Source organism: Grampus griseus (genome assembly GCF_964374135.1).
Source record: "Grampus griseus genome assembly, chromosome: 6".
In the NCBI taxonomy this organism is placed as follows: Eukaryota; Metazoa; Chordata; class Mammalia; order Artiodactyla; family Delphinidae; genus Grampus; species Grampus griseus.
The window spans coordinates 50,171,655-50,187,894 of record NC_139000.1 but is presented as its reverse complement, the minus strand read 5'-3'; the positions used below and the strand labels follow the sequence as shown (position 1 = coordinate 50,187,894).

Genomic DNA, 16,240 nt, shown 5'->3' with positions numbered 1-16,240 from the left:
TGCTCTGTAGTAGTTATTTCCACTATTTTATCTTCCAGGTCACTTATCTGTTCTTCTGCCTCAGTTATTCTGCTATTGATCCCTTCTAGAGAATTTTAAATTTCATTTAGTGTGTTTTTCATCACTGTTTGTTTGCTCTTTAGTTCTTCTTGGTCTTTGTTAAACTTTTCTTGCATTTTGTCCATTCTATTTCCAAGACTTTGGATCATCTTTACTATCATTATTCAGAATTCTTTTTCAGGTAGACTGCCTATTTCCTCTTCATTTTTTAGGTCTGGTGGGTTTTTACCTTGCTTCTTCCTCTGCTGTGTGTTTCTGTCTTCTCATTTTGCTTAACTTACCGTGTCTGGGGTCTCCTTTTCGCAAGCTGCATGTTCGTAGTTCCCGTTGTTTCTGGTGTCTGCCTCTAGTGGCTAATGTTGGTTCAGTGGGTTGTGTAGGCTTCCTGGTGGAGGGGACTAGTGCTTGTGTATGGTAGATGAGGCTGCATCTTGTCTTTCTAGTGCGCAGGTCCATGTCTGGTGGTGTGTTTTGGGATGTCTGTGGCCATATGATTTTAGGCAGCCTGTCTGCTAATGGGTGGGGTTGTGTTCCTGTGTTGCTAGTTGTTTGGCATAGGGTGTCCAGCACTGTAGCTTGCTGGTCATTGATTGGAGCTGGGTCTTGGCGTTGAGATGGAGATCTCTGGGAGATTTTCGCCGTTTGATATTACGTGGAGCTTGGAGGTCTCTGGTGGACCAATGTCCTCAACTTGGTTCTCCTACCTCAGAGGCACAGCCCTGACGCCTGGCTGGAGCACCAAGAGTCTGTCATCCACACGGCTCAGAATAAAAGGGAGAAAAGGAAAGAAAGAGAGAAAGAGAAAGAAAGAAAGAGAAAGAAAGAAGATAAAATAATGTTATTAAAATAAAAAATTATTATGAAAAAAATTATTTAAGTAATAAAGAAAAAAAAAGAAGAGAGCAACCAAACCAAAAAACAAATCCACCAATGATAACAGGCGATAAAAACTATACTAAAACAAACAAACAAAAAAAGCCAGACAGAACCCTAGGACAAATGGTAAAAGCAAAGCTATAGAGACAAAATCACACACAGAAGCATACACACTCACAAAAAGAAAAAGGGAGTATATATATATATATATCGTTGCTCCCAAAGTCCACCTCCTCAATTTGGGATGATTCGTTGTCTGTTCAGGTATTCCACAGATGCAGGGTACATCAGGTTGATTGTGGAGCTTTAATCCGCTGCTCCTGAGGCTGCCTGGAGAGATTTCCCTTTCTCTTCTTTGTTCGCACAGCTCCCGGGGCTCAGCTTTGGATTTGGCCCCGCCTCTGCGTGTAGGTCGCTGGAGGGCGTCTGTTCTCCGCTCGGACAGGACGGGGTTAAAGGAACCCCTGATTCTCGGATTCTGGCTCACTCAGGCCGGGTGGAGGGAGGGGCACAGATGCGGATCGAGCCTGCCGTGGCAGAGGCCGGTGTGACGTTGCACCAGCCTGAGGCTCGCTGTGCGTCTTCCCGGGGAAGTTGTCCCTGGATCCCGGGACCCTGGCAGTGGCGGGCTGCAGAGACTCCCCGGAAGGGAGGTGTGGAGAGTGGCCTGTGCTGGCACACATGCTTCTTGGTGGCGGGAGCAGCAGCCTTAGCATCTCATGCCCGTCTCTGGGGTCCGCGCTTTTAGCGCGGCTCGCACCCGTCTCTGGAGCTCCTTTAAGCAGTGCTCTTAATCCCCTCTCCTCGCGCACTGGGAAACAAAGAGGAAAGAAAAAGTCTCTTGCCTCTTCGGCAGGTCCAGACTTTTCCCCGGACTCCCTCCAGGCTAGCCGCGGCGCACTAACCCCCTGCAGGCTGTGTTCACGCCGCCAACCCCAGCCCTCTCCCTGTGATCCAACCGAAGCCCGAGCCTCAGCTCCCAGCCCCGCCCGCCCCAGCGGGTGAGCAGACAAGCCTCTTGAGCTGGTGAGTGCCGGTCGGCCCTGATCCTCTGCGCGGGAATCTCTTCGCTTTGCCCTCCGCACCCCTGTTGCTGTGCTCTCCTCCGTGGCTCCGAAGCTTCCCCCCTCCGCCACCCGCAGTCTCCGCCCGCGAAGGACCTTCCTAGTGTGTGGGAACCTTTCCTCCTTCACAGCTCCCTCCCACTGGTGCAGGTCCCGTCCCTATTCTTTTGTCTCTGTTTTTTCTTTTTTCTTTTGCCCTACCCAGGTACGTGGGGAGTTTCTTGCCTTTGGGGAGGTCTGAGGTCTTCTGCCAGCATTCAGTAGGTGTTCTGTAGCAGTTGTTCCACATGTAGGTGTATTTCTGATGTATTTGTGGGGAGGAAGGTGATCTCCACGTCTTACTCCTCCGGCATCTTGAAGCTCCTCCATGAATGTGTATCTTTAATATCTCTTTCACCCACTAGACTAGAAACTCTCATGAGAGCAACAACAGTGTCTTTTTTTGGTTTATGCTTTCCCCAACATCTAGCACAGTGCCTAGCTCACAGAAAATTCTCAGATTTTTGTTAAACGAATGAACAGCCTGTGACTGAATGGAGTTTTGAGGGGAAGTCTTCTCTTTGCCTGTGCAACCCTGGAAGAAATGCTGGAGTCAACCCTGAAATAGAGTGTGGTGTGCAGAATCATGGGGACCCCAAAGATGGCCACACCCTAATCTCTAGAGCCTGTGAATATGTTACTTTACATGGCAAAAGGGACTTTGCGGAGGTGATTAAGTTGAAGATCTTGCGATGGGGAAGTGATCTTGGATTATCCAGATGGGCCCAGTGTACTTACAGAGGTACTTGTAAGAGGGAGGCTAGAGAGTCAGAATCAGAGGAGGTGTGATGACAAAAACAGAGGGGAGACAAAGAGAGACATTAAGAAAGATTTGAAGATGCTACTGGCTTTGCAAATGGAGGACGGGGCCACGAGGCAAGGAATATGATTTACCTCTAGAAGCTTGAAGGGGCAAGGAACTGGATTCTCATCTACAGCCTATAGCATGCAGCCCTTCCAACACTTTGATTTTAGGACCTCTGACCTCCAGAACTGTAAGGTAATACGTTTGTGTTGTTTGAAGACACAAAGTTTGTGGTCATTTGTTACAGCAGCAGTAGAAAACCAACACAGCAAGGAGGGACTGGAGAAATGGGTTGGGGAACCTGCAGGTGAGAGGCAGTCCCGCCTCCTTTCAGAAAGCTTCAGGCTTGCCTGCTCACAAAGTATCCCATGTCCATAGTCCTACAGCCAGTTTTGTGCAAGCTATCCCTTTCTTTTTCCTTAATTCTCTCATTGAGATGAGCAAGAAATCTCTGCCCTCTTTGCCGAGTTCAGGTTCAGAGACGGGAGGGAGAACCTAGAACTGGACTTGAGCTGTCAGATGGGAAAGTGTGGCTGGGGTCTCCCTGGCTGAACAAGGATTGTCTCCTCTTACTCTTAAGAGGTGTTACTGAACCATTTGTTTTAATGACCTTGTTTAAGGTGCTTCTCAGTAAACATCTCTGACTTAGAATTAGCCTCTCTACATCTGTGGTTTTGAGAAAATGGATGTTCTGAGATAAAGAGAAAGCATTAGACCCCCTCCTTGGAAAAAAAATGCACATAGCAGAAAATTTCACACATAGTTGTTAGGGGTTCATGGACCTGTAAGGTCCCCTTGCTCAAAGGGTAGTGTGTGTGTGTGTTTAGGATCTTTTGTTATGTTGGCATGCAGGAGTCAGTGGGAGGTACGGAGGGTCTAATATCATAGATGGTTTCCGTGTCAAGCTAAGGTACTTGGAGTTAATCCTGTGGTGAGGATACTACAGACCCATTAGAAGGCTTCGAGCAGGATGGTGACAAGATTAGATCTGTGCTTTTTAAAATATCACCCTGGTAATGTATATATTGGCTATAATCCTGTAATTAGGTTATCAGATCACCTTAGGGAGGAAAATGCTGTTGACTTGAAATGTTTTCATACTTCCTTTTAAAGCCGGTGATATCAGATTGCATATTAAGTGATCTAATTTCATAGACAATGTGCTGTAGAAAGCAGTTTCCTGTAACCAATGTAGGAGCATTAAAATCTTACTGTTGTCGGGATCATTGCTCCCCTAATAGTGGGCTTACATAGACACTTAGTCTCATTGATAGTATCATCATTATTATCTCACGGTTCAAGTACGTCTCGGCTTCAGTCACATCCATCTCCTGCAGAGAAAATTCAGGCAGGTAAAGCAGTGCACACTGGTAGAGCACTGAACTGGTACCTTCTAGACCAGAATATCACTCCTGGCTCTACCACATACTAGCCAGGGGACTTAGGTCAAGTTCATCGTCCACAGCCACAGTTTCTTTATAAAATGGGCATTAAAACCCCACCTACCCGCATAACAACTGTGACAATCAAATGCAATCATTAAAAGGTAATATTGTGAAAACCGTAACATATTATCCAAATGCAAGCTGACCTTAATTTTCTTCTTAGTATTGCCATCATTGCTGGACAAATTTGGGTTAGTAAAGAGGAACTATGAAATTAAGTGTGTGTGGTTTGCCTTTGTGGTGTGGTCTGGTTCTTTCTCCAAGTATCAGAGGCTTTAGAGGTGTTCCTAGTATCCACACAATGTGATGCCTCCGCTTAGCCCTTGAGAAAAAACCCCGAATTAAAAATAGACTCTGGCTGTGTTCTGAAATCTAAACCTATATGTTTTCACAGAGGTCAAAGGAGAAATGGTCACGTCTCAGCATATTTAGAGCATATGCAAAGCCACACAGAGAAAATTGGAGGCACTGAGTGTGTGTGTGCGAAGCTGCCAGCTCATTACAGACGCACTGCTCTGTTGGTGGCATCCCCGAGGAAGGAGGAGAGTTTTCTCTCAGAGTGTTCAGGGAAAGAGCTGCTGGTTCTAGAGGAGCAGACACCGGCACTACACACAGCAGGTTCTTTGTCATCATGATTTACTAGTCTGCTAATCAGAGACTCTCCAGCTAGCATTTCAAAGTGTTCTCGTAATTTTAAAGCACATCTTGCTCGAGAGTGATTGTGTCAGAAAATACTATGGTTTCTTCCATCCCGGCCACTGTGCCTAATGTCCAATGGGAAAATGTCAGGTAATGGGGCCTTTACTGCTGGTGGCTCTAAAGACCACATGCCACAGTGAATACAAGCGGACGTTTCCATGAAATAGACAAGATGCTTTTTAATTATACCCAAACACGTCAATGCTAAAGCATTTAATTTTACACAAAGATGGGGAGGAGGAAACCTTGAGGTGACGATCCTCCCATGGCAGCAGAATATCTCCTTTTGTTTCTTCCTCCCAAAGTTATCAGTAGTGACCTTAACAATGGAGTTCATACGGGTTTACCAAGTGGTTTACAGGTTTTTCTTACGCTTACCCATGGTTGGGTGTAATTAGAAGCAAATAAAATATTTTATCCCTATTTTCATCAAGAGGAATGGCTCCCACAGAGCTGCTTCCTTTGCTGAGGTCAAACAGCCAGACTTAAGACAGAGCTTCCAACTCTGATTCCAGGCTCATTTTGAAAAAAAAAAAAAAAGAAACACTGAAGCAGCGCAGGTTTTGCAGCCAGACTACCACGCGCTAACAGTGTGAGTGGGGCAAGTCAGTTAACTTTGCTGAGCCTTAGATCCCCACAGGTAGAATGGGTGTGATTGTCGCTACCCTTCAGTGTCCTTGGAAGGCTTAAATGAGGTCAGAGATTCTAACATGTACTTTATAACTTGGACTCAGGAGCCATACTCCCCAGGTATGAGTCCCAGCTCCACCTCTTCACTAGCTGTGTGACCTAGTGTAAGTTACTAAACCTTCCTGAGTCAGTAAGATGGAGATAATAATAGTACCTACCTCACAGGGTCGTTGCGAAGATACAAGAGTTAATGTAACCAAAAGCACTTAGAGTAGTGCCTGCCTTTTTGTAATCATTCTATAAGTGTGTGCTAGGATTATGGTAGGTTGTGATTATAATTGTTGTTATCTATATATTAAGTGCCTGGCACAAATAGTTGATCAAAAAAGATTAACTTTATTATGATTTCTTTTATATCTCTCTTCAAAGCACTTGCATTTTAAGGAGCCTGAAAGGAAAGGAATAGTATTACAAGTCTGGTTTTTGGTTTAACTAAACAGATGTCAGCGGGGTCCTTTCCAAAATCTTATTCCTTCGGGGATTCAAAATTTAATCCTATACCACGGGACAGAGATTTTTTTAATGCTCCTTAGAGCAAGAGCACATGCTTGAGCCTCACCGCAGACCTTCAGAATCAGAAGTTCTGGAGATGCAACCCGTAAGTCGCCTTTCTTTTTTTCAGTGCCTGATGACTTTTTTTTAAGACTTGCTTCTTAGAGTAGTTGTAGGTTAACAGCAAAATTGAGAGGAAGGTACAGAGGTTTCCCATACACCCCCTGTACCCACACATGCACAGCCTTCCCATTATCAGCATCCCCCGCCAGAGGGGTGCACTGTTACAACCGATGAACCCACGTGGACACATCATAATCACCCAAAGTCCATAGTTTACATTAGGGTTCACTCTTGGCGGTGTACATTCTGTGGGTTTAGACAAATGCATAATTATGTGCATCCATCATAAAGGTATCCTACAGAGTATTTTCCCTGCCCTGAAAATCCTCTGTGCTCCACCTCCCCTCCCCCAGCCCCTGGCAACCACTGATCTTTACACTGTCTCTGTAGTTGTGCTTTCAGTCTGTTTTAACAAGTGTCCCAGTGAATCCCCGACTTGCTAAGGTTTGAAAATACCAGATATATCCTCCTGCACCTTTGACCACCCTCTGTTCCTGGGGGTGTGGGAGGGGGGACGTGGTGGGTGGTTGACAAAGAATTGGGTACTCCATGTTTGACAGATGTTCCAGTCCAAGAAGCCCTAAGTGACTGAATTCAGCAGAAATCCAGGTAGTTCTGGAAGCAGAGTCAGGGTGGGGTGCGGGGAAGGAAAAGCAGTTTGAGAGCATGTGAGTCTGTTGATAGGTCTGGAACAGAACGTTTCGGGATGTTGGATCCTCTGGAAAATGCTGATGTCATGTCTTGTGCCATACTGCCCTGAGTGATGGATAGAAGAGAAATCTCTTGAATTTTTATGTGAGGTTAAAATGAGAAAAATTCATTTCAGCCTTCAGAAGTCAGAGCTATCGGTACAAAAGGTCACTGATGCCAATTGGCATTGCTGAGCTCAGAGCGGGAGTATTAAAATAGCAACTTTTTGTTTTTTAAGCACTGGTTTCACTATTTGGGCTTGACTCTCGGTCTTTTGCCATCTTGCTCTGGGATCATAAGTAAAAAAGAAAAACACCAAGATGTTTCTCTTACCTCCTGCAGGGACAGGGATAGGTAGTTTTCCTCACCCTAAGGGTGGTGTAATATTTGCAGTGAAGTAAGCAGAGCGATTCAATGATGACTCCATGGGAAAGTGATTGTTACTGCTTGTAGAGTGGAGGTGCCTGAGCGATATGAATGATCGTGGCCATTTCAAGGGGAGTTAGCAAGTATTTACTGGGGACCTCGCCCTGTGCAAGATGTGGTTTGTTTGGGGTTCAACCTTGGTTGACAGGATTACTGAACCTTGGGAGAGGAAACCAGTCTCGGCGGGGCGGGGTGGGGGTGGATTGGTTGTAAGATAAAATTTAGTTTGGTGCCGTATATACTGTGTTTGTGATGATAGAGTCGCATCCAAGTAGGTTTAAAACGTCTGAGAGTCATATGCATAGAGCTGTTAGTTCCAGTATTTGAAGCCATTAGGAATGGATTGATTGTCTGCATAATTAAGGAAATCTAAGGATCAAACTTTTAGGGGCACTGCAATTATAACAAATAAAATATGAGGGGCTTCCCTGGTGGTACAGTGGTTGAGAGTCCGCCTGCCAATGCAGGGGACCCGGGTTCGTGCCCCGGTCCGGGAGGATCCCACGTGCCGCGGAGCGGCTGGGCCCGTGAGCCATGGCTGCTGAGCCTGCGTGTCCGGAGCCTGTGCTCTGCAATGGGAGAGACCACAGCAGTGAGAGGCCCGTGTACTGCAAAAAAAATACAAATAAATAAATAAAAAATATGAGAAGTTAGTGAAGACACGAGAGACTATCAGAAGAGGTGGAAGTGGGCCCAGGACCATGTTCTATCATAGAAATCAAGAGGATACATTTTTTCAAGGAGATATGTTTTTTTGTTTTGTTTTGTTTTTCAGAAATGTTAGGAGATATGTTTTTTGATGTTAAAAGCAAGAAGTAAAAAAAAAAAAACATGTGGGAAAGTGGAGATGGGTCTTGGATTTGCTAAGTGAAAATGATAACTCAAAAGGAATATTTTTTTAATAAAACATGATCTTTATTACATTCATTTAAGACATGGTTTCTCAACCTCAGCACTAATGATATTTGGGGCTCGATAATTCTTCGTTATGAGCTGTCTTGTGCACTGCAGGATGTTTAGCAGTGTCCCTGGCCTCTACCCACTAGATGCCAGTAGTAACACCACCACCATCAGTTATGACAACCAAAAAATGTCTCCAGACAATGTCAGATGTCCCTGGTTGAGAACCACTGATTTAAGTATTTATTTAGCTCCTGCTGTGTACATGGTACTACATTAAACACTGCAAGGCATAAAAATATGCTACACTTTCACCCTTAAGAGGAATGCATTCTGATTTTCCTAAATTGAGTTATTCTGCTATTTCTCCTATTATGTTGGTTAAAAGTATTTATGTACACATTCACATTTATGTACACACACACACACACACACACGTATGTTATTCCTCCAAGATAACATTGTCAATTTAATTATGGATTAATATTAGAAAAGTAGTAAATTGGAAATATTGGTGTTCCAATGCTATGTGTTTTATCATAGATCAGTGAAGGAAATTTTGATTATGGACCCATGGCAAAACGAGTAAGCAGTTTTCAAATCAAACTTTATATATTCCATTTGCATTTCTCTAATGGTTAGTGATGTTGAGCATTCTTTCGTGTGTTTGTTGGCAATCTGTATATCTTCTTTGGAGAAATGTCTATTTAGGTCTTCTATATCACCTCACACCAGTCAGAATGGCCATCATGAAAAAATCTAGAAACAATGCTGGAGAGGGTGTGGAGAAAAGGGAACCCTCTTGCACTGTTGGTGGGAATGTAAATTGATACAGCTGCTATGGAGAACAGTATGGAGGTTCCTTAAAAAACTAAAACTAGAACTACCATACGACCCAGCAATCCCACCACTGGGCATATACCCTGAGAAAACCACAATTCAAAAAGGGTCATGTTCACTGCAGCTCTATTTACAATAGCCAGGGCATGGAAGCACCCTAAGTGTCCTTGGACAGATGAATGGATAAAGAAGATGTGGCACATATATACAATGGAATATTACTCAGCCATAAAAAGGAACAAAATTGAGTTATTTGTAGTGAGGTGGATGGACCTAGAGTGTGTCCTACAGAGTGAAGTAAGTCAGAAAGAGAAAAACAAATACCGTATGCTAGCACGTATATATGGAATCTAAAAAAAATTTTTAAAAATAAAGGTCATGAAGAACCTAGGGGCAGGACGGGAATAAAGACACAGATGTAGAGAATGGACTTGAGGATATGGGGAGGGGGAAGGGTAAGCTGGGACGAAGTGAGAGAGTGGCATGGACATATATACACTACCAAACGTAAAACAGATAGCTAGTGGGAAGCAGCCACATAGCAGAGGGAGATCAGCTCGGTGCTTTGTGACCACCTAGAGGGGTGGGATAGGGAGGGTGGGAGGGAGGGAGACGCAAGAGGGAAGAGATATGGGAACATATGTATATGTATAACTGATTCACTTTGTTATAAAGCAGAAACTAACACACCATTGTAAAGCAATTATACTCCAATAAAGATGTTTAAAAAATTTTTTATATATTCCAAAGGCTCAAATTATTTTTTGCTCTCTTATTTCTTATGAAGACAAACACTCTTCCTCATCCATAGGTATGTTACAGAACTTCTGATTTTTTAAAAAATGCAATGGTATCAATTATCCTTTGGTAGAAATTATAATTCTGTATATTGCAAGTGTTCTACCAAGTTTCTAAGTTCTTAATAAAAGAAAGATGGAGATTTTGGACTGTAATTTGACCTTAGGAACACTTATTGGAAAGATTACCACCGAAATAATTTCATGGCAAGGAGTGTCCTTGATGTTTGGAAAGTGCTCTCCCTTAAAAGAAGCAGCCTGTCATCTTTCCAAACCTAGCTTCCTCTTTGCTTAGGAACAAGAAAGTAAATCTAACCTCACTCTCCTGTTTTTGCTGCTTGTGACATTGAGCAAGGCCCCAACTACTGAGGCTAACGCCGAAATCCTTGTTGTCCCTGCAGACTGCATCATCTGCCATCAAAGGTGCTATTCAGCTGGGAATAGGATACACAGTGGGTAATCTCACCTCCAAGCCAGATCGAGATGTTCTCATGCAAGACTTCTATGTGGTGGAAAGTGTGTTCCTACCCAGGTAAGAACGTTGTTACTTGTGATGATTTCCATGCTAAGGAAGCTTCGTTGTGACATCTCCATATTGAAGACTTTTCTACCAGTACAAGACTTTATTATCCATGCCTGTGTACATCGTGTACTGATGTTCATGTTAGACCTTTGGCTTGCCCAAAAGCAATCCAAATTAGTACTTTCAGTTGCGTCAGGTGTCTTGCGTTTGTATGTGGTGGTGGTAAATAGGGTTCATCCTTTGGGCCAGTTGTAATTGATTGGTTGTGATAATGCTTAGAAGACCCTATGGAGAAAGACTCTGAGATTCAGTGGGAAAGAGTACAGTAATCACAGAGTAATGTCTGCATAGGTTTAGAAAAAGAGGGCACCCAAGACGCAGCAGCTGGTGCCGAGTTTTTGCTAGCCCTAATTTAAAAGATGAGTTGGGGGATGCGCGTTTGGGCCTCCTGTCTGAGTACACTCATGTATCTCCTCTTTTAACTTGCCTCCAGAAAGCTTATGAGGATCCCCCTATTTTGATGCCATATTTGCAAAAACACCCAAGTTACCCATACATATCACGTCTCATTTTATTATACTGGGCGGGGGGAAGTCAAACTAATAAGTCTGAGATGGATGGTAGGGATGGTTGCACAACAATACGAATGGACATAATGCCACTCAACTATGCATTTTAAAATGGTTAAGATGGTAAGCTTTATGTTATACATGCTTTACCAAAATAAATAAATAAATAATTTATAAGTCTAATACTAGCTTAACATAGGAAGAGAACTACTCATGATTAAATTGGAAATGTAGCTACTACAGACAGAACTTTTCAAAAAAATAAAAATAAAGATATTTGATTTGGGGGCTTGGGGCCAATTATATTTTCTTTGGGGCTATGAGGATTGACTTGTCATTTATTTTAAAATAACTGTTTCTCTCCAAAATAAGCCAATTTTATTATCAATTATTATTTGGCTTGAGTGAGAATGGTTGGACTGACACTTTTCCTCTCAGTGTTCTCATTGTCTTATTTCTTTAAAAAACCTTCAGGGAGATGGTACTTACATTTATTTCTATGTCCAAGTGTCAACTGCCTAGAAATAAAACCTTTAGGTGAGGGTGTCCATGTAGCCACAACAGAGCCCATGGATAAAAGAAAGTCAGCTATGAACCCAGACAGCTTCATTTTGCTTTAAATGCTCTGGGCTGAAGAACAAAGTTGGTCTATGCAAGTTTTAAAGTTTGCTTCTCTAGGTTTCCCTAGCAGCCACAAGAACTAGTTTCCATGCAGAAAATGGACAACCCCAAGGCCTAAGATATAATCCTGTCTGCTCATGACACTGCTCTTCTTTCTATAGCTGGAAAATGTCCGTTGTGTTTGTTTTTAACAACCTATCATTCCAAAACAGTATGTATTAACTATTTTTTCTCTTTAAAGTCAGGAGGTTATGAGTTTATCTTAATCTTTTGGTATGTTCTGTTAGGCTCAAATTCCTGTGAATCAGGCTCAAAGTCCTATAAATGTGTTTCCAGAATATTCTAATTCTCATGGTCTTCTAGGGCCTCTACCCAAATATTCCAACCTTATTTTTTTCTTCCACTGCAAAGAACAAGAGGAGCAGAGGCCTTTTGTAAGAGGCTGGCTGGCAGTGAGTTCAGGATGCCGGAGCAGTTACAGCTCAAGATGGGTGTACACAGAAGGGCAGGGTGCTGCATCTTGGCTGATCTTTTCTTCTCATAGTGTCCAATCAACAGAGCCAGCCATTGATGGGAACCGCAGGAAGGCATGGCCCAAGCATACGGTCCCCAGGCCGGCAGCATCAGCATCATCTGGAACTTGTTAGAAATGCAGATTCTTGGGCTCCCCCCAGATCAACAAAGTCAGATACTCTGGGTCTGGGACCCAGGAATCTGTTTTAACAGTTGCTCCAGGTGATTCTAAGCACATAAAAGTTTGAGAACCACCGAGCTAGCACATTGCTTCCCGTTTTAGGGTGACAGTTGTTCTAGTTGATACCAAGTTTTGTTCTTGGAGCTCATAAAACCCTAAATGATTTTTTCTTTTCTTTTTTTTTTTTTTTTTTGCGGTACGCGGGCCTCTCACTGTTGTGGCCTCTCCCGTTGCGGAGCACAGGCTCCGGACGTGCAGGCTCAGCGGCCATGGCTCACGGGCCCAGCCGCTCCACGGCCTGTGGGATCTTCCTGGGCCGGGGCACGAACCCACGTCACCTGCATTGGCAGGCAGACTCTCAACCACTGCACCACCAGGGAAGCCCCCTAAATGATTTTTTAATTAATATCTTAAATATCAAAATTACATCTGTTTAGCAACTGAATGACATGTATGAGATACGTACAACAAGGAGCACATAACTGAGGTCTTCATAGGCTCTTTTAGGCCCTTTGAGTGCCTTGATTCCTTTTGTTCACTGACAATTTTTCATAAGCATACTGCATCGTTATGATTAAGACAAGAATGAGAGTTTTTTTCACTTTTTATTCAGGAGTAAGAAACCAGAGTTGGACCTGGCTGGCTTCTGTATCTTTGACCTTAACTCTATATTCCAGGATAGCAGCAGCAGCCGCTGAATGGCACACATGTCACTGGTGAGGGGCACCTAACTGACCCTATTTAGAGGAGTCCATCGTCACATTTAAAATACATCATTTAAAGCATATATAGCTTTTAAATGTCAATATGACATTAAATGTTTGATTCAGGCAAGAATTTCTTTCAGCAGATACTGTATTGTTTGTTTAAAGAACATATGTGCTCCAGATGCATTTATATGAAGCAGAAGAAACTTACATGGGGTCTTGTCTCAGTTTCCTCATCTGGGATCAGTTTCTTCATTGGTTTAGCAAAGGGATTGGGCCCAGTATTTCTCAATGGAGGTGCTATTGGCTTTTTTTGGATGAGTTAATTCTTTGTGCAAGACTGCACATTTGTCAACCCCAGTTGCCAGTTGCCAGTAACTGTAGCAATCAAAATGCCCCCCAAAGTGATGGATAAATTCAGTATCTTGATCATGGTGGTGGTTTCACTGGTATATGCATATGTGAAGATTAATAAACTTTATACCCTATTGTATGTCATTTATAACTCAGTAAAGGGGCCAAATAATGCTCCTTCCTTACCTACCCATATGCCTGTGGATGAGTAGAGAAAGGTGGGCAGGACTGGCCCTTGTTGAAGCAACTGAAACATTCTGAAGTCTCTGGTGGCTCTAAAATTCAATGCATTTATCTGGGTCATAGAACTAATTGTTTAGGGTACCTTGAGATGTTTTAATTTACCACTGCTAGGAAGCTGCTGGTTCTGTTTCCCTTAGCAACAAAGTGCATTGTGTTATTTTTTTATTTCTTTATTTTAAAGTGGCTCAAAGTTATTTTCAGATATTATCTATTTGCACTACAGATTATTTCATTTTGTAGATGGAGAAAGCTCTGGACCTGTTTAAGACTTGAAGGATGATATAATACCCTTTTCAACTGTCTGATTCCATGATCTTCCAAGGTCACAAAGTAGATGAGTAAGAGAACCATGGTCATATCTTAATCTTTTGACCCCCAATTCTGTGCCATGATCAGAAACTCAGGGTTGCAGATAAATATTCCCATGTAAATGGAATTAGGAAGAAAGAGGATGTTTTATAATGTTTCTACCATGTAAACCTGAACCTGAACTGGCAACAGGAGGCAAAGTTTATGTGCCAACTATGGACCAAGCATAGTTTTATTAATAATATTTATATAATATGCATTATTCAATTATTGTTATTACTTTCATCTTTGCCATAAAAAAGCCATTTTATATATGAAGTAACTAAGGCCCTGGGAACCAACGTGATAAACCAAAAAATGGTAAAGCCAGGATTTGAACTCCGGGGTGGCTGGCTCCAAAGTTTTGTTTCTCCCGACACTATGGTGATAGAGCACAGGAACAGTATTTCTGCATTTTTGAATCAAAAAAAAATCTAGAATTATGAAACTAAATCTACCTGTCTGGCCCCTTGACAATCAGCTTGAATCCGTCCCTCTGCTCCCCTGCAGGAGACACCATCACTGCCTCCTCTGGAAAGCTGGCAATAAAAGTTTATATATCTTTCCATATTCAAGAATAATTATCTAACCAAAGACTTTGTAAAACTCCCCTGAATTTTCATCTCCTCACTTATGAAATGGAGTTTAGCTTGCTGTGAGGACCATTGCAAAGCACGGACTGCCCTTAGATTGATGGACGCTCTTTGGGATTTATTTGAATCTCCAGGGAATACCCTCAAAGAGAGGAGAGAATTCCGCAGAACTACTGCAAGGGTGAAACATTATTCTAAATGACAAGCAAACATATATGTCAAAGGTCATATAAGTGTTGTCATATAAGTGTTGCCAGATATCAGTGCTAGACGTTATGGTTTTGACAGACTAGCCAACCACCTGCATTTCAAGTTTCACTGACATAAACTCATCCAAGAATCTGTCTGTACCAGGGGTCAGCACACTACAGCTCAAGAGAAAAAGCTGGCCCCCTGCCTCTTTTTTTAAATAAAGTTTACTTGTAACACAGCCTCGCCCATTCACTTACATATTGTCTGTGGCTCCTTTTGCACTACGACAGCACAGTTGAGTAGTCGCAACAAGACTCTAAAAAGATCGCCAACCCCTGATCTATACAGACATTCCATACCAGGTTTTATATAGATGTGGATAGAACACAAAGCTGCCAGAATATTTTTCTCTGGATTAAATGAGAGGTGTGACTGTCACTGGACAAGCCGATAACACAAGGTCCCTTCAAGTCAAAACTTTTAAAATATTTGCTCAACATTTATGTAGCGGGGCTGCGGAAAAATGATTTTCTGTCAGTAAAAATTATATACCTCTTCCTTTAACTCAAAACTGAAAGATTTATTGCATGCACTGAATATTACATAACATTTTAACTTATTTGAAATTGCCTTGAAAACATAATTTCCCAGTGTGGTAATAACTACTTGGGAAGTTTAACATTTAGATGATGAACAACGATATCACATGTTCCCAGTAAACGACACCGCAGAATGCATTCTTTGGTTTTGGAATTTAAGCTGTCTTCAGCTACTGACTTTTAAAGACTGGCTGTCAGCTGATTCGCCTCAGAAGATGGTGCAGCCTCGTGTTTCACAAGGCGGCTCAGGGGTACCCATCACAGATGTGCTCAGCAGAAGGAGGTTGGCACCAGCAGGGGGGTATGTCTGTTATTTTCTTATGTTTGTTTTGTTTTTCCATTCAAGAGCACTGTCTAATTTGGCAAGAGAGAGGACCAATTTCTGTTTCACAGGTTAAATAGTCATATGTGAAACCTGTGCGATCTCTGCCTTGCCTGAGTTGGCAGAGGCAATTAATAATGCTTAAAGCTGCTTCTTCATACCCTGACTTACAAAGGTCTACTTTGAAGACTGGCTGCCACCACTAGTTTGTTACTGGACTGTAGTGTCACTTGTCCAATTGTATTGCACTTAAGTTTTCTTTGTCTCAGTATCACCATCTGTACATTAGGACAAAGGACCCTTCACTGATCCTGCCTCATGGGAGATGTGGTCATGTTTGCTGTGATGGTTAAATTTATGTGTCACCTTGACTGGCTAAGAGATGCCCAGATAGCTGATAAGCCATTATTTCTGGGTGTGTCTGTGAGGATGTTTCTAGAAGAAATTAGCATTTGAATCAATAGACTGAGTAAAGAAAATCACCTCACCAGTTTGGGTGGGCATCATCTAATTCGTTGAGGGCCTGAAT

The 16,240-nt window shown here is 42.7% G+C and overlaps 1 protein-coding gene across 2 annotated transcripts in view; it reads left to right on the top strand.

The window, feature by feature from the left end:
* The window catches only part of PIP5K1B (phosphatidylinositol-4-phosphate 5-kinase type 1 beta), a 323,269-nt gene that overhangs the window by 152,427 nt on the left and 154,602 nt on the right, over positions 1-16,240 (top strand). For both annotated transcript variants that reach the window (XM_082656617.1, XM_082656616.1), the window contains exon 4: positions 10,348-10,478. In XM_082656617.1, the coding sequence (XP_082512743.1) occupies positions 10,348-10,478 (131 nt within the window). The remainder of the gene's footprint in view (positions 1-10,347; positions 10,479-16,240) is intronic.